Source organism: Bombus flavifrons, chromosome 7 (genome assembly GCF_040668555.2).
Source record: "Bombus flavifrons isolate JBK064 chromosome 7, iyBomFlav1_principal, whole genome shotgun sequence".
Classification (NCBI taxonomy): Eukaryota; Metazoa; Arthropoda; class Insecta; order Hymenoptera; family Apidae; genus Bombus; species Bombus flavifrons.
This window is the reverse complement of record NC_138448.1, coordinates 2,357,123-2,384,361: the sequence shown is the minus strand read 5'-3', so window position 1 is coordinate 2,384,361 and position 27,239 is coordinate 2,357,123. Positions and strand designations below refer to the sequence as shown.

The window sequence follows — 27,239 nt, the reverse complement described above, 5'->3', positions numbered from 1 at the left end:
ATTCAGACGTTCATTTCGCTTCCTCTGATCGATGGAAGTGATTAAAGAAAAACGTTCTTAAAGGGTGTGTTTTTAAAAGGATCTTTCAAAGAATTCGATCGCTAAGGGTTAAGAAGTCAAGAAGCGAAACGAGAGTAGGCTCGTAACGTGACATATTTGTATATAGTATCGCCAAAGAAACTTTGGTTCTCTCTCGAGAAAGTCAAGAAAGTCCTCTCGCGCGCGACGACGTTAAGCGAAATTGCACGCTGGAGACGCTGTGCCGGAGGAACGGCCTGCAGCGTTCGAGTTTGCTCGCGTCTAGATAGCTGATACGTGGCCGGAGGTGGAACGCGGGGGCTCGTAAAATGTGGAAAGAAGCAGGAAAAGGGTGTGTCGCGAGCTACTCGACGAACGTGGGAAGGGGTACCAAGTTCGACCGATACCCGGAGGAGGAAGCGGGAAATAATATTAACATAAGCTTTATCTAAATGTTAATACGAGGCGTTCGTAACGTCGAGCGTCACGCACGGAATTCCCAGAGTGTCGCGAGAGAATAGGGCCGCGTCGTTGACTGTTCCTCGCTTTCTCTCTCTCTCTCTCTCTCTCTCTCAGCCCTCTTCACCCCATGGTTGTTCGTTTGTCGTTGGCCAGGGGATGGTTGGTGCCGCGGGCTCGAAAACGAACGCTTAAAAATGTAATAGCGAGGAGCCCCAGAATCGTCGGACGCGAAAACGACGACGCCGGGCCTCTTTATTTTCTCCATTATTCAAATATAAATGTAAATGTTGATACAAACGGATAGGTAAATGGAAAGAGAGAATTCAATTGTTCGACACTGAACGCGCCGACAGCAGGGAGGCGCTCGACACGAAATTAGTTTATAAGGAAGCGAGCGGCGAGACGGGGGTAAAAAATATACGGTCAAAGAGAAAGAGGGATAGAGAGGTAGAGAGGGGTGGGGGCGGAGCGGAGGGAAAGAGGAAGGCGGGCAGACAGAGGGAACGGACGGGAGGTCGACGGGGATGCCGTCGTCGAGGTCCTCGCGAGAGGATTCCCCCGGGCGCCACTCCGGTCCTCTCGGCTATTCGAATTTCCGTTTTTTCCAGCGTTTATAACGCGACCGAGTATAATCGTTCATCGTGCTAGTTGGTCGGAACAGTGGTAGGAGAGTAATGTCCATCGGCGTCTGTTTCGTCGCGTCGGGAAAAAACTGGATGGAGAGTGATGGATATTTCTATTCATTCGCCGTCGTATCTGTACAGCCCCCGTGCTAATTGAGGAACGACGGTTAAAACAACGGGGTTTACAGGACGAGATAGGGTGTGTATCGGAAGAAAACAAGGCGCAATACTATCGGTAGCTCGTCGACGCATTCCACGAGATTCTTGGCAGGAAAGAGGGTCTCGGTAATATCATCGGGTGTACACGGGGTTCTCCTGTTTCCCCTGACGTACATTGTTCTCGCCCCTCGACCCGGCATTGTACCACGACGGTAGCGTAGTTCGTGGAACAGACCGAGTCGGGGTTGCAGTGATGCAGGGTGCATATGCGCTGATAGCTCGTAATGCCATCTCTAATTCCATGCAAGAGCCGATTTGATTTTGGTATTAAGATAAAGCGAGTCTCTTTTGCTCACTGCCGCCCCATCGCTGTCCCTCTGCCTCCGCCGACTCATTCCGGCTCCCCCGATTTACTCTCCGTTTCTATACCGACGATCACTTTCGGAACTCGAAATAATACAGGGGATGAATCCGAAACTTGAAACGCGATATCGATGGCTGCAATAACCACGTTACCGCTTAACCCCATCGGGACTAGAGAGAGTGCCGTTTCGCGATATACGTGCGTTTCGATACGAACCAAAGATAAACGCGACCCGACTCGTTGCTCTAGCACTCGACGAAAGGAAACAAACAAACGCTCCAAGGACCGTCAGGCGGGGTTTCGTCGACGACAAGGGAATAAAGATGGATCGAGGGTATCAACAAAGGGAGAACATGGAAGATAGCGCGAAATCTTGCCGAGCGATCGAAGAAAAAGAACAAGCGTACAAGTCGGTGTTTCGTCGTGTGGAACGGCGATCGTGTCGACGACTCGTCTCGAACGATGACGAAGTGTTCGGCTAATCCTGTTCGATCGCGTGCCATAAGAGGGCGCGAAAATCCTCCGTGCGATCGCGTTTTGAACGACCCTCTCTTCCGCTTGGTCTGCGCCGGACGCAACGCTGCTCCTCGCGCGATCAACCGCGAACGAATCTCGCGCGCAACGACCTGTCCGATTCTTTCGTTGATCGAACGCCTCTGCGTCCTCGCGACTGAACCCGATCTCGACCTGTGTTTCGTTGCCGCATCGCGACAAGACTGCTCGATCGTTGCGATCTTTTCAGAAACCGTCCGACTTTACCGTGAATTCTAGGGATCCTTGTCCGATCAGTTCGTAGAGGATTGGAGGAGGAAGGGAATAAGAAAACGACGGATTCTTAGAGGTCGCGTCGACATCGTTATTGGCGATGTGGTAGCCCGGGTGTGCCGGCGTGGCCGCGACCGCAGAGGTATCGGAGTGCGGCATGGCACGGGTCAACCGCAAACCGACAACGTCCACGCGCTCTCTCAGTCCTCTCTCTTGGTCGTCCGCGTTCTGCGGCTCCTTCGATAGAGGCCCGAGGCCGCACACCCTCACGTACACAATGCCCTCGACACGATGCGCCCGATGCACGCGCGTACTTACTTGCCGTTGCTCGCGGCTGTCTGACCCGAGTACCCTACTGTACTACTCGATAATTAGGGAATCTCGCGAATCAAAGGATACCCGAGTAAGACAAGGCACGTGCATAGCTTGGTAATTCGGTTTCGGTGGCGAGTTGTGAACACGGATCTATAGGAACAGGGCTGAACCGGTTTACGTAGGCCGAAATTCGTTGACCAGCACGGCGTTCAGGGCGGAAACGGGCGCGGCAGGTGCAACCCAGTAATTGCAAACGTTTGATATTTAATTATAATTTAACCGTGCGGCGCGGTGCAACGGGGTCTGTCCTCGGCGAATAACCCTCGTCGCAGCGTCGGTTCGATGGGATCTCCAGATCCTCTTGGAAACAAAATAATTCCCTAATTATTCTTGCCGCGGCTGGGCCACCGCGCAGCGTTCGCGTTGAGTTACGGCCTCGGCTTAATTACGTTATTAATTAGTCCTTGTCGCGGAACGACAACGGTGTGTCCAAAGTTTCCTCGTTCTTCGTCGAGGCTTGTCTCTCGACCCGATTTCGATACGAAGAAATAAGAAGACACGACGATCGACTTTGTCGATCGTTCATGACGACATCCGGCGCATGCGGCAAACTTTTTTTTTCTTTCCTTTTTTTAACCGCTCGACAAGACGATCGCGAACAAAGTGATTCCCGAGACGAGTGACCGTGACAAAACTCTCACGGGAGAAGCCTCGAGTCGTATGTCGGCGTGAGTTTATGTATCGCGCGCGGGGGTATCCCGAGCGAGCTGCTGTCCTGCTTATTATTTCGATCTGGACATGGTTTCGTTCTGACGCGTTAGGACTGTAGCGCGCTCGTAAAAGCCGCACTAGCCGCTCCGAACAGCCGAGAGTAAAAGAAACTGTTCGCGAGAGATACGCACGGCTGCTTTGTTATTTATTCCGTCGTAAGTCGTAAACGGGCCCGGGTGCGGATTTATCGTAGAAATATTAAAATGAGAGACACTGCTTTCGGCGTTTTCTCGGACACAGTCGGAGCCCTGTTGTTCGCCTTCATCGACAAAAAATTGACCACCGCCGACGCTTTACGAGTTGACGTATTTTATTCGAGCCGAGCGGCGGTTAAGATTCCTTGTCTTTTGCTAGCTTTTGCCAAAGGAGATAGAAACGATAGATAGGAGATAGAGACGGACGCGTCAACGCCGAGACGTCCGTCTTTGGTTGGAAGCAATTCGCGAGAACGTCGTCGACTTGAAGTTTCGCGATCGAGCGCGTTCAGAATGTTACAATCCTCTCTCCCTCTTCTTGCTGGATAATCCGCGGTCCAAATTGGCAGGATTACTCGTTCCGAAGACTGGGCCACGTCCTCGAGATTGCCGGGATTACGCGGCTGTAACGCACGTCGAGCGTGCTCTGCGTTTCGCCTGCCACGCGCAAATACAGGTATTATCGGGTATTACAGCGAGTACGTATCGCGTGCGTGAAGGAATGTCGCGCCGTCTCGGCAAGATCTTTGTCACGCCATCTGAGAATCCGCCGTCTTTCGTTCGGCGCCACCGAGATCCGTCCCAGGTGAAACCCATTAAAATTCGTGCCTGCCGTTCATTCGTATTTATCTAACTCCTAAAACGAGAAGATCGCGAGTAGGTATTTGATTGGTATCGCGTGCTCGAGCTAGAGCAGAACGCCACCGGTAATAAACTCGCTCGGTACCTTTACGAGGGTCCCGAAATTGAAACTGGCGCACGAGCCAAGCGCGAACAGCTTCGGAAAAAATATTGCCCATCCTGGACAAGCCCCCGAGACATCTGCCTCGCGCGCTTACACGCTTCGTATTCGGATTAATCGCGCATCTGCACGGTCGAGTTCTCCTCGCCTTTGTCTTTCCGTTCGTCGATCCGATGAGACGATAATCATCGAGCAGTCGGACAAGGTTGCCGGAAGTCTGAGTCTCTTGGCGCGAGTCAGGTGTCGCGACGATTTCGGTAATTTTCTTAGCACCCCCGGTGCGACTCCTCCGACGAACTAGCAAGCTAATAAGCGGCCTACCTAGCCTCGCAACATAAATAAACGAGCCAAGCTGAAATCGTAATGTTCCCCAACGCGGCGTGGCATCGAAATTAAAATTAGCCTGGAAGATGGGTCGGCAGGGCGTGAAGGAGGAACCGGAAGGAGGAACGAGGAGAATGATCGCGAACAAGGGGGAGAAACAGAGAGGTCCGCCCCCGAGACGAATATTATGCAAAGCCGCGAGCAATAAAAATAACGTATTGCGACCGAGAGAAGCATAAGTTTTAATCCAATATTACTAAGATAAGTCTACCGAAGCCCACCCTCAGGTCGGAAGAGAAAGATTTCTTTTGTGTGTAACGCACCCCAACTTTACATCGTGGTTATTAGAAAATGCTCTCTCTCGATGCTGGCTCATCGCGTGAGGGGAGTTTTTCTTTCTCCTTTCTCTCTCTCCGCCTCTTAATAGCCGCTCGTAAAGATTACTGTTACTCGGGAAATTTGCTCGGGCGCCACAGCGAGAAGAACTTTTTGAAATTTTTTCGCGTTGTTCGTTCGATGAAAGTCGATTCGGAGGAAACAACCGCGATACGTGTTTGTCTACGGCACCTTTCTCTTCCCTTACTTTCCTACAAATTGCTAACATTTTTCAAACGGGTTCGTACGCTTTCTCGACCGGTATTCGATGCCACCGCGTTCCTACGATTTCCTCCTACTATTTCGTTTTCGGGAAAACGCGACGAATACCGGGGAACGAACGTCAGTGCAAAGTTATGATCCATGGCGGCGCTTTGACATTCTTATTACTCTATTTCACGCAACTTTCTCGATGGACTGTATTACTCCCGTTCGACCCGGCCCGAGGAAGGAAGCACTAAACCGGCTGATGCTTTGTTTCTCGCTCGAGGAACGAGAACGAGCGTGAAAAGGAATAATATCTAGGGTGGTTGTGAGATACAGAGAGCGAGTGTGAGAGCGGGGGGACGTGCGGTGAAGAGAGAGGGAAACGGCCGCGCGCATCCAGACCCTCGCACGTTCTTTTCCACTCCGGGCGCGAAATCGGACAAATCCAATCTGACTGACGGGATTGCCGCGATCTATGGAGGAAGGGAGAATGAAGCGCGGGGTTCGGCCCGGTGGAAAGGAAATAATAGAGAGAAAGAGAGAAACTCTCGCGTCGGGCTCCGGTTGTGTCGACTCGACGCCCGTACGAGCCCTCGTAAAAATTTATAATTTGGAAAATACCATTCGCCGTTCTCGGATTTCAGCCAGGCAATCGAGTTTATAAAGCGAGAAATCGAAGGAACCCGGTCGATCTCGAAGCAGAGACGAAAAAAGAAAAAAAAAAGAGAAAATCGAGGGAAGGGGCGTCGACGACGTCGACGATAACGTCGAAAGACTTTTGACGAAAATTGAAGTCGTTGTTATGACGGGAATTGCCCGCGACGACGCTTTACGAGAGGGACGCACCCGTCGAAGCTCACAACTTTTCGAAAAAGATTCGGGGGATGAGAATCACGCTTTGTGTGCCCGCGCTTGTATACCCGCGTATGTGTGCGTACATGCGTCGTGAGGGAGAGAGACGCAGGAGAAAGAGGAGGAACGGTCGGACGATTACGGTCGCCAATGGCCAGAAAACCAGGGAAACGCGTAAAGGCGAAACTGACAATTAGAAGCCGAGCCACGAACGCTCGTATTATTCGTTATATCGTTTTACGACTTCGGGTTCGCTGCAAGCCGCGCCGCGTTAAGCGGTTTATAGTTTTTTTAATTGCCGAAGGGTGTTCCGTGTTACAAGTATGTAGAATCTCTCGCGACCATACAAGAAATCTGGATTATTCCGCTGGCTTGGCGACGTTCACATATATAAATTGGCTACGGATGCGTCAGACATTGGATCAAATTAGCGCGTGTAACGACGCCGTTGATGCTACCCGTGCGAGCAATCGTAAAAGCCTCGTTACAGTCGTAGACGTAGACGTAATATATTTTGTTTTGACCATGAAATCTTTCCCACACGATCCGGTGTCAGGCCTAAGCCCGTTATAACGGCGTTGCTTAAAATTCTTCGAGTAGGCATTGTCCGGTAGGGGAAGTACTTGATATCGAAGCAGCGTGCGGGGCGATTGATGCAGATGTTGCGGGTATCAGTTAAACGCACGTCCGCGTAACGAGAGCTCATCTAGGGACATCCTTTAGTGGTTCGCAGAAAGACAATAGGAGAAACGTGAGTAACGCTGTACACAACGCGCACGCTCTGCGCTGACTGTGGAACACAGAAACCATGTAAAAAGATCTCACGGCAAAGAATGCAGCGTTTAAAGTATGGTACGAGCCGCTAGCACGGCTCGTTCTCGTTTCTCCTCGGCTGTGGCCTCAGGTTCCCGCGTTTTCGGGGAGAGTGTTTGAACGGCGCAGAACGGTAGCAGGATGCGATAACGCTCGAGCATCGTAATTCAAAGATAGCGCGTTGTTTAACAAGCAACAGTGGCTCCTTTGTCGAGTCGAGCGGTGCTGAGATCGGTGAAACGACCTGGCCTACGAATTCCACGCTACGATACAGCGAACGCGAGGAAAATCCGGAAGTGAAATAGCCGGGGTGGGAATTGAAGGGGGTAGAGGGGGTAGGAGGGAGAGAGGGGAAAAGGGTGGAAGGGAGGAGGAGGGAGCGAGAGCCGGTGGCCGTTTGGCCTGGAATCGTGTTCCGGTCGCGGTCGAGGCTCGATCCTCGCGAGCTTAACCCACATGCGACCGCGTGTATACACGCGTCGACAACTGCTGGCTGCAGCGCAACATCAGAGACCGTTTAATCCCGGAATGCCGAATACGAGAGAGCAGATCGTCGGCCCCGAGCGATAGATTTGGCCAGTATGCGAAAACGGGGTTGCAACCCTCCGCTCGAGAGTGCACCCTATCCCTCGCCGGGCCATTAATAATATACCCATATTGGACACAATTCACCTTGAAATTAACCGGCAGCCGATTGGTAAGCCCGAGCAAATTGACTTCGAAATTGACAATTTATAGTCGCTCGATTCCGGCCTCGCCTCTCCTCCTGCTCCTGCTGCTGCTGCTCCTCCTCCTTCCTTGTTTGTAATTCTCTCTCGTTTCTAGCACATCTTATTTTCCTTTCTCGCGAAGATCGATCGTGATAGCCGCCAGGGATGACGTACTCTCGAATTTCAACCATTACGAGTGATCGAGAGTCGTGTCGATGATTCGACGAGTCGCGGCAATTTTCTCTCGTTTTTTCCTTTTTCTCTTGCGAGACGCCAGATGGATAAGTTTGTAACGAATGCGAGACGAATTTCGAACACACGTTTATCGGCGAGATCGAGAAACACGAAAGGCGAGACTCTAGCTTTGCCTCTGTGATCCAAGGGACCAGGTCGTTCGATTCTTAAACGGCCCATCACGTAAGAATGGGTTGCAACTGTTCCTCGCGGATTCGGATTGGCTTTCTTTGTATATCTTCGTGCTTTTTCAGCCTCGTCGGATTCTTTTCTGTGCGTTCTCGTTTCTCGTCTCACCGAACGGTCGGACGAGGAGCCGCCTTTGCGGTGCAGCGATCATTAAGGCGGGGAATGATCGGATCAAAGCATAGCACCTGGCGCGATCATCGCGAATCCCACACGCGATACACGACCGGACGCGAATCGAGCGCAACGCGAACGTAACTTCTATCTAATCGATCGATCTGGATCGATTATCTGACAGGTTCCATCGAGGAGGATTCCGAAGTAAGTCGTAGGTGTATTTCTTTCGATCAGTAACCGATATAGTGCATTGCAAGTATACGTATAAGAACTCTTAAGAATCGGACACGTTACTTGTTCAGGATGCTTACGTGCCTATTCAGCTGCCGAATCGCCCAACGATAAAGATAGATTCCGTCAATTTCATCTACCGACAAGTATCGATAATCTTACAGTAGCCGTTCCACTCTATTGGATTCCACTCTACTTGATTAGAATTTCCACGAATTCAAATTAACCGGAGAGTGGTTCTTGACGCAATCGCTACGACGATTATGCATCTCGAGGAATTTCTACGTTTCCAGTAGTTTTTATCGCGTGTGAGGCAGTTGAATGCTTGCTTGCAGTCTGTCAGCGATCTCTATCTAGATTTTTCAACCGCACGCAGGAAAAAGTTGGCGCCAAGAGGCGTGATCAATGCGTTAAGGTATCCTGCGCTTCGTATCCCGATAGGGGAATTAATTCCGCCGAGCCGAAACGAAATCTAGTAGCTACGGGGCTCCGTGGTTGTCGCAATAAGGCCGATTACTATCGATCTCCTTTTCTTCCTCGATCTCTTGGCCAACGATAGGTCACGATCACCTTATCCCCGTGAAATCATGCAACATCGGTTTCGCAAACACCTTTCCTCGATATCCGGTTGATTGTTTCAGACGAACCGTTTCTTCGATGTCCGCTACTTTCATCGTACTATCACACCTGGCTTCTTATTAAGGCGTATTTAATTAACTGCGTGTTTATTAAATCAGCCGAATTTGGGCCACGTATATCGAATCTTTTACAGATAAATCAGAGTCGTTACGCGAAGAAAGGATGCAACACGATTGCTCGTTCATTTCGATGCGACATTTGTCTTATTTCGCCGGTAGATTCGTACGCAAACAAGTACGCATTATACGGGTCTAAGCGTTCGAGAGTGCGTTCTTGTTTTCGGTGTAACCCGAAGCTAAGCGGTTTAAGAGATCAACGCCGTATAAACCGGCCGTCTGAGAATCGTCTGGAGATCTCGTGCGTGAGAGCTGGCAGAGAGACAGAGAGGGGCCAAACGGCGAGAAGAAGAGAGCACGATAAACGAGAACAAACTACGAAGAATGGAGAACGAAAGAGGACGAGTCGGAGAGTGGGAGGGCGCCAGGGAGGCGAACAACGAAGATCGAGAGATCGAGTGCCTCTGGAGGAAGAGAGCGGAAAAAGCACCCCGTAGGAGCGATAGAGGAGGGGGTGCAGAGTCGAACGCAGAACGAGGACGAGGAAGACCGTGGGCAACGCGAAGAGGTAAAGCGAGAGGGCAGGCAGAAAGACGGGATGAAAAATTAGATTTACAAATCTGTCCTGACTACTATGAGATTGCTCGCTTACCAAGCAGAGATTCTCAACCCGGCCGAGCTTTTCGTAGCGTCTCTGTCACCGGGTATAAATATCGAGAGGACTGGTCCTCTTCCTCCTCCGCCGTGCTTCAATTTTCGTTCCTTCTCTTTGCTTCATTTTCGTCGCCACGTTGCTACCCGCCCTCCACTTGTCAACGACGCGACGCTCTCGTCGAACGAAATCGTTTACGCTCCGCTGCCAATGGCTGCATCGTACAAAGGGTGCCGTCGGCCCAGCAAGTTTATCGGTTAAATTTGAAACGGATTCCGAAATGAAACTGACGCGAGTCGTCCCTAGGAACAAAGTCGGTCGGAGTCGCGGTTGAGTACCACTGGAAGAATATAGCCGCTATATCGGGAACGGAGGAAAGGATCCTGCCACGGTAACAACGAGTCGCAGTCTCAGTCTCAGACCCGGCGAAAGCAAAAGCTCGAATCACGCGTGTACGCGTATGTACACTTTGCGCGGCATGTGTCCGTGGCTGGTGTGTATATGGAAGCGCCTCTCCGGCGCCTGCCGCCTATGAAAAATGAACGTTTCTGCCAGCCGCGGTATCTACTCCGAACCATCCTGTGAGATCGTTCCGCGTCAGATACTTTTGCACGCAATTCGCGACACGCTGCTTGCGGCTAGTCGCTTCTATTCTTCTCGACCGTCGCCGATTTTCCGATCGTTGGCGAGAATCGGTGTATATAGGTGCGGAATATTCCCGCGACCCCTCTTTGAAACCGCGTCCAAGGAGAATAATCGAGTCTTCGAGACACGATAAGTTACGCAAATGCAGGCTGTTTGGCCCGTTCCATCGCCTCTCGCGCACCTTTATCTTCCCCTCTGCTAGATTTATCGCGGCAACGTCACTACGTATTAGCCGGTGGTATCTCGTGACTCGTAGCCACGCTCGCTCGCGACCACGCGCGGCCCCGCACAAATCGCGAGAAGGTGAACTTCATTCGGCTGCAGTCGGCCGAGAACCAGTTCTCGAAACGTAGCAGCATTCTAGATACAGTCTAATCGACACTTGTAGCGACCAGAGCTTGGTCATCGAGTTTCATTCGAGCGTTTCCTCTCTTCCTTCGAGATCGATGAATCTCGAGATCGGAGCCGGGGGACCGGCCGAACAGTCATCGTTTCGCGAGAAAAGACGCTCATTTTGTTCGCATGAAAAGCGTTCGCGTTATTTGTCGTACTAATATTCGTCATATCCATGATCCAATATCGGATATATTATACTGGAAACGTCTTTTCTCGTGACGTAATCGAACAACTTACGACGAGAGTCGTAAGCTCGACGATCGGGGTAAGACATTACCTCGATGACAGGTGTCTCTAACCACAGTAACTCTCTACCACTGTACAGCTCCAGGCCAGGAAGACCACCGAAGAGAGCTTCCGTCGGTCTGAGTCTCGCAGCCAGCCACCTGGCCGCCGCGACCGGTCACCACCCCCAGCATTCTCTCAAGAAGCACCGAATGGACAACGGCGATTACTACGAGAACGGGCATTTAGGTAAGTCTCGTTACACTTCTTTTTGTTCAAACAGCCGCTCGTAAGCGTCACCGACGCTCGATCGATAGGCCCGCTCGACGGCTGCTTACGATTCTGGTTACGACCGTGCGAACGACTTTTTAGCCATTCGAGGCCTGTCCCGTGTCTCGGGTCTTCGAGACGTTCGTATTTCACGCCGCGTGTCGTGTCCTTTCTCTCGATAACGCCACGTTTTATGGAGACGCCGCGGATTTAGCGACAACATTGTGCCACGATGTTGTCGGCTGGCTAGTCGTCCATTCGAACGTTGTTCAACGACCGTGAACAACGAGACGCGTCGAAAGGCCGCAAATGATTGAAGAGGAAACTTTTATAATGTGGAAAATGGGTATTTTTGGGATTAATCGAGTACATTAGTGTGCGAGAGTCATATCGAAGATGACATCGTCGCTACGATCAACGTCGAAAGCGCGGAGAAAAGGGACGAAATCGCGGAATAGGTAAGCCACCCGTAGGTAAAACGGTACAATCGCGTAGATGCGTAGCCCTGGTACCAGGGGCACGCACTTGATTACTGCCATCCGTATACGCGCCGGGCCACGGTGACCCTACCGATCAATTAATTAGGGGAATCAAACACACTTGGAGTGAGCAAATTAACTGCAACTGCACCGTCGTGTTGCGGCCTGTGGTGGCGGTTGCCGATGTCGATATTGCATCGATGTACTCGTACCTCCAACAGCTTCTCCTCGCCGTCCCTAAATCTTCTTATTGCTTAGATGCATCACCTCTCCGCTCGATCCTTGTCCTCTGCCTTTTCCACGATAATAGCAAAAGGTTGTAGCGCATGACGCTAATTAACGTTCTTAAATTATCGTAGCGTTTCGCAAGAGCGGTTATTCGGTCTTCGAAAGCGGTAAACTCTAGGCAAAGTCGGATCGTAAAATCGCGTCGAACCGCGTCGACGATCGCCGTTCGGAAATTGGTTAAGCAAATAATCGCGAATACGCCGGCCGTTCAATTTTACGGGCAAATACGTTTGACGGTGCAACGTTAATGAATTAATGCCACGCGGACGAGCGCAAGCACGAACGCAGTTGCAGAACTGTACGATCGCAGCCGGGGTAAACGTTGAAACGGCGAGCAATTAATTACGAGCCCGCGGTAATTGTATAATTGTTTTACGATTGGATCCCCTTTCTGGGTACGATTGATCGCCGCAGCTGCCGCGACCCGTTTCCTCTTAACTTTGTCGCCGTGCTCGTACCAAGGATGCGGCCCCCGCTTCGGACCGACACAACGCCGGACGATTCGCTTGTTACACAGCAGCCTCGTAAAATGGGAATCGTAAACATCCGTGTGCCGCGTATTCGTCGCGACTCTTTAATCTCCGCGTGTTGTAAAAAGTTACGTAGTTTTTCTGCCGTTCAAGGAACTTGGATCCTTTCATTTCTGAATGTCCCAATCAACCACGGTTCGTTTTTTTTCCTTGTAGAAACGCGGGTAAAAAGTGCCAGGAACGTAGATACAGTTACATGGTATAGTAAAAGTTACAAAAGTGTACGCGTTTAATCGTCGAATAAATGGAAAGTTATCGGAGACGCGATCGCACACCCAGAAGCACGCGTTCGTGCGACTTTTGAGCCGAGGATTATCTTCCGCGAACCATCCCTTATGATATCAATTTACCGCGAGAGGAGCGAGGATCCAGCGTGACGGGCTTCTACGGTATCGGCGCTCCTTCGGCTCATCGGGAAGAACGAAGGCCGCGAGTAAAGCTGAAAAAACAAAGAGACGAGAAGAGGAGAGAGCGTAAAAAAGGGTGGAAGCAAAGAGTATGGAGAAGAACGCAGGAAGAGAGAGTGCGAGGCGAAAGCAACACGTACCGGGAGAGCGGCGTGGCTCGCGTACAGCGGATTTTTTTCAATTTGGACCGGTAGGCGAGCGCCACTTGCCATAACGCAATTAATAAACTCAACGAGCGAGATCCGATCCCGATAGCGGCGGCGTAACATCCATTCTGGACGTAGCGGGCACAATGGCCGGCACAATGGCCGTGTATACGTGCACCCAACGCTCGGTACAGCCAGGACGGCCGATACGCATCTATGTTGTCTCTACAAAATTAAAACCCATGAGAAAAATAAATAGCCGGAAGGGGAGAGCAGGGTAGGAAGCGAGGAGTTCGAGATGCAGAGAGAGAGAGAGAGAGAGAGATGGGAAGAGAAAGAGAGCAAAGCGGTAACGCGAGCGGGGGTTGCTTGGCTTAGGTTAACGACGTGTGCGCGCCGCGTGTGCAGGAGAGAGCCTCTCTTTCTCCCTTCGGATGGATGGGAAGCCGCGTAGCTCGCGCCTTCTGGCCGGATTCGCGGCTTACGGTAGCTCGCTCTCTCCATTTGCCACGATCGTTTTTCGATGAAACTATTCCCGGAGCTGGAACTATTAGGCTAGGCTGCGTAATAAACTAATGACTATCGGCTAACGTCGAGCCGTTCGTGTGCGTTTCTGCCCTCGGTAATTATTTAATGCATCGATTACCGAAATAGCATTAATCAAATTGGCCGGCCGCTATTTATATTATATGACCTAATGCACGGCGAATCGTATATTAATGCGCAAACTAAGTAAATTATCCAAGCATCCGCGTTTACGCGGGGAACGTGAATTTCCCTTCTTCCACCTCGAGAGACCCTGAGTGATTCTGGTCGCGTGTATGCGAACGACCGGCACGGATCGGCGTTGCGCGGATCGACCGATTCCAGAGCGGGAATATATCGGTGGCACTTGGAAACGGTGAATCGTCGATAGTCGGTGGCGAAACACCGCGAGCAGACGAGTCGCGAATGGGTGCGAATCGGTGGAGGCAAGGGCGAACAGAGAGGAAGAGCGGTGGGTGTCCGGGCGGATACAAGAGAGGGGCAACGCCGAGTGGGTGGCGGGGTTGGTTCGGCCGGTCGCGGCTGCAACGACGCTGTACTGGCGAGCGAATGCTCATAAAAGCATTGATTAACTGTTGCCGGTCGTAGGTCAGCCAACGCGGCTGGCTCGTGTACCAATAAAACCCGGTTAATAGGGGGTCGACGTCGCTTCGATATCGCGCCATCGACCGTTCTATTCCGTTCCATTCCGTTCGCAGGTCTCCTTTCGCAGCGACGATTTTCACACTCCGAAAATCGAGCCCAGTCGAAGGTTAGTCTCGGAAAGCCACGAATTTGCGGTCGAAATACCGAGTCGGATCGCGTATCGGCGCAAAGTAATTAACGAGTCGGAGTAAGGGAATCTCTGGCGGAAAGGCGGACGATGGCTAGCGTCGCCTGATCAGAGGTTCTCGCGGGGCAACGATTCGGCTTTAAAGATACAGATGGTCGGGGGTAGATGTTGCCGTACCAGCGACGAGAACCACTGGCTTAGGTGGAATTTTCAGGCTGCGGTTAGAAATTACGCGCGGGGCAGAGGGTCGTGGCTACGAGGGACGCGAAACCGAAGCCAAAACCGAGCGGTCCGGAGATTCGACACGAAAGTGAAATAATCCTCGCGATTAAAGCGATAATAACGCTCCGCGAGATTATTACACGGTCCGAGTTTCAACGATACGAGGGGAGACGCGATACGATATTTTCGTTTCACAGGCCGTTATGATTTTCTGCCCCCGCGATATTTTATGCCGTGTATTTTCTCGTTCATCGAGGACGATTATTCTCGCGCGAAGCGGAGGTGAGATTCGGGACGGAGACAAGGACGAAATGGTGGGAGAAGCGAGTTCCGCGCGAGACAGAGTAACAAAACGCCGGTGAATTAAACCCGTTCGTTGCTGCAACATCGTTCTGCGTGGCACGACGCCGTAAATCAGTCGGGCCAGGAATTTTCGCGTTTCGCTGGTTTTTGCCTCGTAACGAAACACTTGCATGCTCCAGCCAAATGAAGACGTTAAGCGGCGACGCAGGAGAAAAAGTAGGCACGGCCTCGCTGCAGGGAGTTCGCCGGATGAACCGTGTTTGCTTTAACGCTCGGAATGTGGAACGAACCCGGTCATGTTCTGTCTTTGCGACTTGAAAAACTCGAAATTGTCGTGCGACCGAGCGGTACCATTCTCTCCCCCTTTTATATTCGACTGCGTTATGGGTCGTGCAATTGCGATAACCCGCCGGTTGCTCGTGCGTAAAAGATCGTCGCATTCGACCCTCGCTGCGAGCAAGCTGACGCGCATCCTACACTGTCGCGCCATAAATCGCTCGCGAGACAACGTGGCCGGTTTTAGTACGACTTAATTACCGTGCTCCACGCGTCGTTTAATCGGTCGTTTCATCTCGCGGAGACCGCGCGTCGCCCGATTCAGCGTGAATCGAACGAGTTTCGGTACGTATGTATATACGTTCGCGTGCCACGGTAGTCAACGGACGAACAAAGTCCGGAGAAGGTGGAATCACGCGGGTTGCGACTCTTCTACGAGCGTACGCGGGCTTTTTAGGAGAGTGATGGCAATTTCCTGCGGTTAAAACCGAGGCTAATTGCTTCAAAAATCTGTACTAATTTGCCGGCCATTCCGGCACGGCGGTTCGGGGGAGGGGGGGCGGCAGGTTGGCTGGTTGGCCGTCGGTGTTCGCCCGGCACCGGGGTGATGGTGGTAGTCAACAATTTACTCGTTAGCGGCCGGCGAGTGCCGCGCCGCTCAATTAACTCGCGAATCAACGAGCGGGCCGCTTTGTCCTCGAGCGAACGAGCATAGCGCGCGCTCTAGCTCGCTCGTTCGTGTATTTTTATAATTTGCACGGCCCTCGTGACCAACAAACCGGCGGAAATGCGTGAAACAACGGGCTAGGCCAACTGTGGGGGGTGGAGAAAAAAAAAACAGCCACGCACACGTATGCGCGAGCATATACACGCGCGCGCATCTACAAACGAGCGGAGGGAGAACAACGCGAAAAAAAGCGCGGGGGAAATGAAAACCGACACCACGGATCGTGGCTTGTTTTCTGCCGGCGGAACCTCCCCCTCGACACGGGGTAAATGTCTACTTTCGAGGGCGGTCGACCGGGCCGGTTGCTCGTTTACACGGGCACATGTCAAAGGTCCTGGTTACGCGTGTACCCACGCAAACGAGCCGCGGTTTTTTGCCGCGCTATTTATTTTCTTTTCATTTCCGTTCTCGTTCGGGCTGAAAGCGCTGGTAACGAGCGTTAGCGCCACTCGTTCGACTACAACCGGGACACGGCTGCCTTTAAATCGTTCAACACTCGATATTCGTGAGGCGCATGCAACACGCACAAACCTAACTCTGCTTACGATACAAACTTCGAAACGTTTAACCGCGTGGAGAAATCGAAGCGTACGAGGAAGGAGGACCGACAGAGACAGAGACAGAGACAGAGAGGGGGGGGGGGGAGAGAAAGAGAGAGAGAGGGATTGTAAATGCCGAACTGTGGCAAAACTCGGAGTAGAACGATCTGGATTCAAGCGGAAACGCTTAGGGTCGTACGAAATCGACGCTGCGCTTCTAGTTCGGGATCGTGGATAATACAAATCCCGGTAGGCATTGCGCGATAAAGGAAACCGGTATCGAGCGCCGCCTCCGTCTCTTTCGCTCTCTTCCCACTCTTTTTTCCACGAACCTCTCTTTCTCTCTCTGCCTCAACGCCTCTCTTCGTCGCTCCACAACTCTCGATTCGCTCGATCCCCGGCACTACAGGCAACTGGGCAGGTTTACCTTCAGCGAGTGCACAAAAGTGCCCCGATCCAGCTTCTGGGCCCAGCCAGTCGGAAGATATTAATAACAAAATATGATATAATGGGAGCATCCCCGGCGAAATACAATACAATGTTTATGCAGAGGATTAACCGATGTTACGAGCACGTGAAAAAGTATCGACCGGCGAGCAGCGAGAGAGATACGGGGCCGTTGGTCCGAGCGGACTATTGCAACGCTGTCCAAGTTCACGGGCCGAGCCAACGGGCAGATGTGCCTCCGAGAACGCACGGGTCCCGGGCTCGATCCTTGGTTTTGATTACCCCGCGGGAAAGATTTACCTTCCAGATTAGCTCCGGCATCGATTTTTCGAAGACCCGATTGCCAAACGTAAACGGTTCGCTTCTCGCTCTCCTTTTTGACGCGTCCACGATCCATTTCGTTCGCTTCAGAAATAACAACTGCGTTGATCGATTCGAATGCGTTCGTTGGAATTACAGTTTATCGCAGAGTTCAGCGACTGGTAAATGAAGTTGATCGATTTCGCAAGAACTTTGAGCAACTGCGGCAAAAGATGTAAGCGTTACGGGAATCGTATGGATATGGAACAGCGTTTCGCAACAAAGTCGCAACGTGGAAGATTCTAGAGAATATCGGCGCCACTGTTCGTGACCGGGACGAAAGGGATTCCCAAAAAGGTCTGAAAAAGGAGTCCACCGGCGGCGAATCGGGCGCGATAAAACCAAAGGTTTCGTGCGTATCATCATCATTTCCGAAATAAAATATGCGTCCCTCTTTCTTCGGGTGGAGTTGCGTGCCGAAGCTGTGGTCGCGCGGTGAAATCCAAAATCCGCGCCGGCGGCTATGCGATCGCGTATGCCTGCTCGGAATAGATAATTTCGCGAACGATGCAGCCCGCGCGATCGTATCTAATTTTATAAATTCGCGGTACCTCGACTGGTTGGTGAAGACAACGCGGAATATAGAGAATCTAGCGTTGAGCCGAACCTGTCGAAGAATAGCTGGCAGGAAATGAAAAACGGAGATGGCGTTTGCGACAGCGTCGAAGCGGATCACGATGACGTTGCCGAAGAGGCAACGACGGACGACGAAGCAAGAAGAGTGCGCGAAAGGAGTAAAAAAGGCGGGAGGTGGAGGTGGTGGAGGAGCAGCGGGAACGAAGATGCGAGACAACCGACTACAAACCACGAGGAGTGTAAATAATACTAAGGCTGATTGTGGGCGTGGCTGACAGAACTCTAAAAACCTTCGACTATATATCAAAAGGTTTACTGCCCTCGGATGATGCTCGTATCCGAGGAGACCCTGGAAGAACAAATACTGGACTGCTCTTTCGCGAGGAGACGCGTGGTAGGCAGCCAGTCGAAAAGGCTCAGGAACGAAAGGGACGAGAGATAGGGTTAGGGTCGGGAAGGAAACTGGACGTCCGATTAGCCGGATCTTATCGTCGTTAGGACGCTTCGCGAGAATGATCAACCGTATTTTATGCCTCTTCGTCCTTCTTTCGTTACCCATAAGGTAGCTTACGTCTCAATATCGCAAAATACCATCCGTCCTATCTTCCCGATCGTCCAGTGTTTTCGTTTCAATACCAACCCCTCTACTTTGCTACCGATCAACGGAAAGGCGATCGATGCGCCCCGATGACATCGTGAAAACGTCCCGCGAAGGAACGAAATACTAGAGGAACGGTGTTCGCGGCTGTCTCGTGCGAGGCAGCGAGCTACGTCTCAATACGGGCAAGCGATTAAGAAGAATGGGTGTGGTGAAAGAGGAAAGCGAGGAAAGAAGAGCAGGGAAGGAAGGAGGAGCGAGGAGGAGGTATACATAGTCATGGCATCCACTCTCTCCTCGGTTGTTTCCAGACTGGACGCAGGGAGCTACCTCGATGGCTGCCCGCCTGCCTGCCTGTCTGCCTGCCTGTGCTCGCCTGCTCGCCTGTTCGCCTGGCTGGCTGGCTGCTTGCCTGCCCGCTTGCCTGCTAGCCCGGCTCCGAGTCTCTCGATTACTTGAAAAACCGGATTCCTCCTGCGCGAAACTGTGTTTCCCGTCTCGTGTTTATGTAGCAATACACGTCGATGGAACAATGTTGGATGGGATGCACGTGCATGCAGCCGGCTAACGGGGTAAGCGCGTACGCGAGAATCCAGCTCCCGATCGGGATCACGAATCGATGACACTGTCGGAGAATGCCCGAGGAATGGATGACGGTCCCGTGGCACGCTGTCCAAGGAAGAAAAGATGCGCGACACAGCGAAGAAGAGGCGAAGAAGACGCGGAGAAGATGCGAAGAAGAAGCGAAGGAGGGATGGTGTGGAAAGTACTTAAAGGGCCACGATGTCATCGGCCGTAGCCGGAGGGTCGGTGTTCGAGGGTTAAATCCAAGGGTTTTGAGGGAGTCGGTGTCGAGGGTAAACATATACATACCTAAGCGCAAATAACGCGCGTTGTCGGAGTTCGTGGCCGAGCATCGAGATATGAAGACAGGGAGAAAGGGAGTCGGTGGATTTCTTCGTCGTTTGGTAGGAACAATGGCGGTAAACAGAGGATCCGCGGACAAAGGGCAAATTTTCCGAATAATTTCACGATGCCTCGTCTCGGTGGTCATTCGAGCAGAGGAAAAGCGGACGGTTTTTTGGCCCGTACGACTACTGTTGGCCGAAGAAAGAAAAATTACAAAGGAAAATGAAAGTTGAAACTATGCACTGGAAGACAGAGATAGTCATAGGATGTATCGATGGCGTCGAACGTTTCTTTGATTGTAGTAGGTTCGCGGTCGAAAACACCGGTGTACTCGGTAAATTTTCGTTAAGCCTAGCAGAAGATCGAGACGATAGCGATGGGAGGAAAGACTGGCCGTGATCGCGACGCATAACAAATTCCACCTGTGCAGACGGCTCGCCTTCCATTCATCTGTCCATCGCGGAGGGCCGCGCTGGAAGAAGGAACAGACGTGACGAGGTCGCGGTGGAGAGGGATACCAGGCACTCGTTTAGCTCGGCAATTTATTCTCGCGTTTTGTAATTAACACCAGAAAAGAAGTAGCGCAGTCGTCCTTCTCTTACGGGCACGAGACGCGCGGCACGAGGGTGGTGGTGACTACCACCTCCCGCAGTCCTCCCTTCGCCTTCGCCTCCTTTCTCTGGCCGCCACGCCGAGTCCGACTGCTGATTTCGCATCTTCGCCTCCGCCTCCGCGCCGAGAGCGTTACACATGCAAAGAAAACACGCGTATCGTTATTAAGCGGCGTGGAAGTCAAAGTCCGCTCTCTCGGTGGATCTCTCAGCTCGTGGATGAGAAACACCGTGTGTGGATGAAAGGAGCAAAGAGGGAGGATAAAGGGTAATGAGAGAAAAAGCGAGATCCGCAGATACGGAGGAGAATACGGTCGAAGGAGAAAGAAAGGAAGAAAGCGAAAGAAGGACAAGAGGGAGAGAATGCGCACGGTCAGAAAGGCCAAGGGAGTACCAGGGAGAAGTTGAACGAAGAGGAAGACACAGGGAGGACGGTGAAGAAAGGGAGACGAAAAGGTGGAGAATGATGGAGGCCTCTCCTCCGCATGCCACTGCAGTCAGGCCAGACAGAAAGCGGTCTGTATAATTATGGGTTGTCACCTCATCAGCCACGAGAGGGGCAAAGAGGTGCCGGTATACGTCCGCGCGCGGACCCAGGGGTGGGAAGTTAGAGGAGCGCGGTCTTTAGCTCAAATTGTGTTTTATCGTCCCTCGCGTTTCGCTTCGGCCGGTCGTCGCGACGATCGCGATCAAGTTGGCCGATTCCTTTTTTCTTCTTCGCTGCCAAGGAAAGGGAAGATTTTCGGAAATTCGTTTGCTCTTCGACCACGCGGAGGTACACTGGTATCCTGGATATCCTTCGTCGAAAGGATATGCCAGGTTTCGGTAAGGTTGGACGAAACGTCTTCATCGGTCGTCGCGTTACAACGCCGAACGTACCGCGACCGACAAATAGCCGTTGTCGGGGTTATAAAATCGGGGAACGTGCGTTTTAAGTATCTTCGGTGATCGGAACGTGCCACGGCGTTCTTACTCCCTCCAATCGTTCCCTTCGTTCACGACCCTTCAGCCCCTCTCTGCCGCGCGCATCCCCTCGCCGGCCAGCCCCCGACCCTTTTTCTCTCTCCTCCCTCTCGTTCTCCCTTTCGATCGTTCTCTCGCTTTCTGCCCGCTCATATCCACGCAGCTACCTCTCCGTCTTTCTTATCCCGTGACGTCGCTCGGTTTCTTTCGCTCTCTATTGGTACACACGTAGCAATCTACGAGAGAGCGCGTACACACGGAGGAGGGAAAATAAAAAGAAGGGTACTGCGCGAGAAGGTACTGAGGCTAAGTGGAGAGTTTAGAGGGATTTCATTAAATCATATGGATTGGGGATAATGTATGTTATTGAGCGGAGCGTTCAAATCGCGCTCTATAAGTTGTAATAAGTCCAATTTTAGGGCCGGTCATGGGCCGGGTCCCACAGTGGTTGTCAAACGATCCGTGGCGTTATTTCGCTGGCAGTCGCGAACCGGCTGGCCGTTCGCGGGATCGACAGTCACTGTCTAGCGAACCCGCCACTTACTCGTCAAACGGCCAGCCGGTCCGCCGAAATCACTGCCATTTAGATAATTTGTAATGAATAGGCACCGCTCATTTTCTACCCCTTCCACCGAGGTCACCTCCTTCTCCCCTTTCTGCCTGGCCGCCGCTCCGTCTCCTTCTTTCCCTCTCGGTTTCGCCTCCCGTTGCACCGTATACCTCGCTGTTGTGCCCTCCTTCCGCTTCCCCCTTCTCCACCGGCCATCACGATCTCGGTCTCGCAATAGCATCATCTTCGACGTCATCTTTGCACGACTGGAATCCCAAAAGTGGGCCTCTCGATAATCGTCGGGTCTCGAATGTTCGTACAAAGTCGCCGTTGCTTCACGCCCCGTGAATCGACCGGCTCTATCAACGGCAGAAATTTGCTCACGATACGTTACGATGTGGTTGACGCGATCGTCCCCTAAGCGAGATCGTGACGCGTGCCGGTTGACGAAGATATACGGTCCGTTTGGAAATCCTGAAACGCATCCCCTAGATCCTTTGGCAAATATACACACGGTATTTGCGGGAATATCGGCGGACATCACCCGTCCCTTGTTTCGTATGCTCCTCTCCTGCCACCTACAGTCCTCTGACTAACGGGGTTTGCTCGCTTCTTCTTCCAGACGTGCCGAGGATGGAAAAGTCGCCGCTGCTAGCGAACGGCTACAATCACCCACCCACGCATCTCAGTCACATGCAATTCATGCAACTGGGTGGACATCCAGGTGCAGGACACACCGCCATTCTGTCGCCGGCTAGTCTGCCGCATCACCTGCAGGCACAGGCTCAGGCGCGCGCCGAGCAGGGCCTCAAAGTCAACCCCAACATGTCGAACATGGAGGCGCTCGCGAGGTAAGCCTTTATAAAACGTATCCTTAAAATCCGTGGGGTCCAAATTATGGGACCATACGGTCGAACGGTTCAACGCGTCTGGGAACGAAGATACAGAGACGATGGTACCAAATTAGAAAAATGATCGAAGACGAAGTACATAGCTGGGATCTCGTACGAAGCGATAGGCTACTTTTTCGGAGGTTCGACAAGCGTTCGTACGGATCGGCGCGTTCATCTTGTCTCGGTGTAGTTGTAACGAAGGGCCAGCGAGGCCAAAAGAATACAACTTTAAGAGGATTTGAAGAGACGGCGAAGCCGTGGAAATCCGAGGGGTCTCGACACTGCTTGATCTTTCCTTCCCTCTTTCACCTCCTCCGTCTCTCGGTGGCGAAGTCCGTTTCCTTGGGTGCGTTGCGTTCCTTCTAGGTCGTTTACTCGGCTCGCGTTACGCTCGCGACCTCAACCGAGTCACCCTTCTATCATTCCCGCCTGACCTAACTCGACCTCGTCGTATCCGTCGATGACCAACGGTTGTAGCCAAAATTTCGCCACTTCATGTGGAATTCCATAAACTCGTTCGTTGCGTCGTATTTCGTTCAGGAGCACGAGGTCGACCGGTTGCCCTGATCAAGGAGAGGGAACCGGTAAATCCTCGAGGCGTTGCAGTCTCGAGACGTATATCACAGATTACGCGTGCCCGTTTAGTCGTTCTCGCGCGGGAGCCACGAATAGGGAGAAACGAAGGCGCGTTGGGACGCAGTCTATCGAAGGAAGATCTTCCTTGCAGAGGGAGCGTAGTCTCTGAGCTAATCTAGGCATTTGTTAACGTGTTTCTAATAGATGCGGCTGGTGGTGTTCCCTGTTCTCTGGTCTTCTCACGAAACCCCGTCCCAGCCAGTTTTGAGGATACGGAGACTCGCCTTAATTTTCGATTACACCCGCCAGCCGTAATTAGCTTCGTCCTATTCGCCATTAGTCGGTCGGTTCAGTCTGCTTCTTCGTCTTTCATCCGGGTACCTTGGAACGATTCACGGTGATTCGAGATGTACTTTCGGCCCGATAGAACGAAAAGGTTCGAAGCGTGGAAGGAAAGGAATCGCGTGGATTCGTCTTGAGTGGAGGGGCGGCCAGTGTCGGCTAGAGTAAAGCGTGTCCTTCCGACGCTACGCGCCTACGTGTATAATGACGCGACGAAGGCGGCGCCGCACGTTTCGCATTATGATTTCAGCGCTTTGCTTTTAATTAAAATGCAAATCTATCGTGGCAGAGGAGCGAGAGAGATCGGGAGGTAAGACGGATTACGTCTGGGGGCGGCACGACAAACACCGGAATATGATTAATTCAACGCAACCCCATCCTGGCGTACCGCGCCGTCAGCGCACCGTTGCCCTCTATCGCCACCCTCTAATTCAGCCCCGAGCCCTTCCTGCTCGCCACGACGACCTACTCGACCGGTTTACGCGAGCCCTAGGCCGCCTTCTGCGACGGCAACTTACTTCCGACCCAGACGATCGCGCCACGGTTTTCACGTTTTTCCTTCATCAGTTCGATCTTACTTTGCCACCGGTTCGTTCTTCGATCTTCTTCTCTTTTTCTTCGCTCAGTTCCGCCGGGATCCTCGGCGATCCTTGAAAGTATTTCCGGTGGTCGATACACCGGGTAAATTAGGAGAATCTCGGGGACCGAGTTCTAGGGACGATGCGACGTCTTTTTTAATCAACGACTTCAAAGCGTCTTCGTTTCGAGCGTAGGACAGGCACGATCGAATCAAAGGACAAACGAAAGACGAGACGGCACAAGGAGGACTCTTAATCAACTCCGCGGATCCACTTTCCTCGAGGATATCCCGTGGCAGGCTTATAATTAACCGATTCGTTTATCAACTCGCGCCCCTTCGTTTCCCCATCGTTCGTGAAACGCCGGTGACGCGCGTTTCCACGTTATTTTTCTTTCTCGTGACGCTTCGGTCTTTCTCCTGTTTTGCGTTCCACCGTCGTATCTCAAGTGTCGCTTTTTTTTGTGATCCACAGGTCCGGAACGGTTTGGGAAAACTGCCGAGCTGCCTACGAAGATATTGTCAAACATCTCGAAAGGTAGGAGAATTTTGAATCCGCACCTAAAAAAAAAAAAAAAAGAAAAAAAAGGAACAGAAAAGTAAAGACTGAAAGAAAGAGGTTAAAAATTGTGAACAATGTATGGAAGACTCGATTACGTTTCGCGCCATGGGTAATTCGGCCAGTCATCCGTGTCTCGATACCCTGCGTCGGTTTCGCAACGAGTCGAGAAAAATGAGCCGCGAGACGCGGGAAACGTAGGCCGGTGCAACACGCGACCGTTTCGCGTCCGATAAATCAGCATTACCGTCGGCATCGAGTTTCCGGTCGCGCGACAGGTTGAGTCCAGGCGTGACGCTGTAATGCCCGCATGATTTGTACGGTGCGAGCGTCCGCACCCTCCTTCCCACCGTCCTCAAATCCATCCGCCGGCAGCCCGGTCCCGTCACCGATACGACACCAACGTCGACCACCGGCGACCACCCTCGGTATCCGCCACACCGCACCGCGCGCATCGACCATCGCGCGCCATCAGCCACCGTCATCCGCCACCGAGGTTTCCCCGTGATCCTAACCACTTGTCACTTCACGGCACGCAGATCATCGTCGCGACGTGCCCGTCCATCATTCGGGGATTAAATCATTCGACTGGCTGTGCGAAATACTTGCGCGTCCCGCGTCGCCCAACAGCCTCGTTCCTTTTACACCACCGAGGGAGCTTTAGCCGCGTGAAAGCGGCTCTCTCCCGTTCCGCGGGTTACAAACTGAAACTTTCATCCCCTGCGTGTGGTGGTTGGCTGCCTTCGCGAGACACCCAAGTTCCTTTGTCTGTTTGCTGGTCTACTATGTCGTCGGCTGATCCAGGCGGAGAGAAAGGAAGGCAGGAGGAAGAAGGTGCGAACTCCAGGGTCGAACTGTTAATACGGGGGTGAAAATCGACACTTGACCGGCCAAAACGTAATTTCCAATTCAAAGGCAATGACCATTGGCTCGCTTCTCTCCGCGGCTCCCTTTGCACCCCTCGGCCCCTCGCACGCGTCACCTCCGCGATCAAACCCCTCTCGCTTTTCCCTCTTTTGCTGGTTCTCTATCCAGCCAGCCGTCTCGTTCTATTTGCTTTAACGGCTCCCGGTCCAGTCGACTTCGTCAACCGGACAAACGCGTATTGTGATTTCAGCCTTTGACTGCTAGCCGTTCGATGGATATCGTAGGGGGTGGCAAATGGTCGCGGACCCGTGCGGAGCGATACAGAACGGTACGGAGGGAGGAGTAGGAGGAGGAGGATGAGGTAGAAGAGGGTGGCGCAGAGGACGGGAAATAGGGGGTCGAATTGGCGGGTACGGAGACTGGAAGGGACGGACGAGCGAGCACCGTGAATATTCATGCCGAGAACCCTAGACGAATTCGGACTTGTTGCGACTGACACTGATGTAAACCTTTGTTTATCCTGCGTGCACCATACCCTCGGCCGTATCCCTTCCGAGCATGGCTGGCTACGCACTCTGATCGCCTCGTCTCGCCTCCACCCCCGATGCCAACCGAGTATTTAACTGAGAGTTAAATTCTGATTAATCGTCGGTACCGGGGTTATTAATTGTTTGTCCTTTTGATTTTACAAGCACACGGAGCTCACGCCTACCGAAATCTGGTTCTCCCTGTCGGATTCCCTCTCGTGTTCTCCATCTCTCTTTTGCCTTTGTTTCCAAGTTACCGTAGTTTCTCTCTTTCCGTCTTCTTTTCCACCACACCCTGTTTCCATTTTAATCTCGATGATTTGTTGTCGCTAATCCGGCCGAGGCCCGTGACATCGGAAACCCGAATTCCGCCACTGAAGTTGGCCGGCTCGTTTGTCTTTCCGCCAGTTCGAGCAATTAAATCTCATAAGCCAGAAGTCGCAGCCCTCGAAAAAGTCGGATAGCTCTCGCAGATCCGCCGGTTTTTCCAGTCTCCGTTACGGACGATGTTTCGTGCCTTCGAAACGTTAAAACTTGGAGAGGGTGAGAACGGAACCAAATGGAATCGCGGAAACGAGCGAAACGACGGATCCATTCACCCCGCTGCGAACTCTGTCCGTAAACTAAGTAATATTAATGGTCCGGCCGATGGCAGAAGGCGCGGTATCAATGCGCTAATGTCGGCTTCCTGCCTTTAAAACTACCTCGTCATTCCGGGATAATTCTCGCGTATTGTCGTTCGCCATCCAGCTACGCCGGTTTTGCCCGCTTCCTTATCGTCGACCCGCCCGGCCAAACTTACCTCTGATATTCTCTGCCTCCTTCGGTCTTCCTCCTCTTTCGGCGAATTCGCCAACGACACCCTCGGAGATGTCATTAATTACGACGACGACAACGACGACAACGTCGACGAGCTTCTATCGTCGGGGACATCTGCTGGAAAATAATATTCATAAAGTTGAGCCCCGTCGTTACGAGCGTCGTTTTCGATCCATCTTCGCGCGTATTTCACTCCTACCTCCTATCACGAGAAACTTGGAATCCTATTCGATTATTCCTATCTCTCCATGATTGAGAAAAAATGTAGCGAAGAACGATTCGAGAGGAAAACGCGAATGTTCTACATACCGAGAGACGTTATTAATGACTAGACTGCGGATGTTTGTGCACTTGTGAGATCTTTAATTATGCAAGAATGTATAGAACGCACATAATACGCAAGAATGTACAAATATTCAAAGTATTTGGAGCATGAAACAAATTCCTTTAGTTGTATTCGTAAGAATCTGAATTTGCATAAGTAT

General features: G+C 52.1%; 1 protein-coding gene and 1 long non-coding RNA gene across 6 annotated transcripts in view; one reads left to right on the top strand and one right to left on the bottom strand.

The window, feature by feature from the left end:
• dac (dachshund family transcription factor) overlaps positions 1 to 27,239 on the top strand; it is a 143,961-nt gene that overhangs the window by 44,931 nt on the left and 71,791 nt on the right. For 2 of the 4 annotated variants that reach the window (XM_069116686.1, XM_069116683.1), the window contains exons 2-4: positions 11,176 to 11,324; positions 22,217 to 22,445; positions 24,458 to 24,520. In XM_069116686.1, the coding sequence (XP_068972787.1) occupies positions 11,176 to 11,324; positions 22,217 to 22,445; positions 24,458 to 24,520 (441 nt within the window). The remainder of the gene's footprint in view (positions 1 to 11,175; positions 11,325 to 22,216; positions 22,446 to 24,457; positions 24,521 to 27,239) is intronic. The other 2 variants (XM_069116684.1, XM_069116685.1) reach the window with 2 other exon arrangements.
• The window catches only part of LOC138181668 (uncharacterized), a 121,102-nt gene continuing 116,320 nt past the window's right edge, over positions 22,458 to 27,239 (bottom strand). For both annotated transcript variants that reach the window (XR_011173568.1, XR_011173567.1), the window contains exons 4-5: positions 26,738 to 26,868; positions 22,458 to 24,543 (exon numbers count right to left, since the gene is read on the bottom strand). This is a non-coding gene — a long non-coding RNA (uncharacterized LOC138181668). The remainder of the gene's footprint in view (positions 24,544 to 26,737; positions 26,869 to 27,239) is intronic.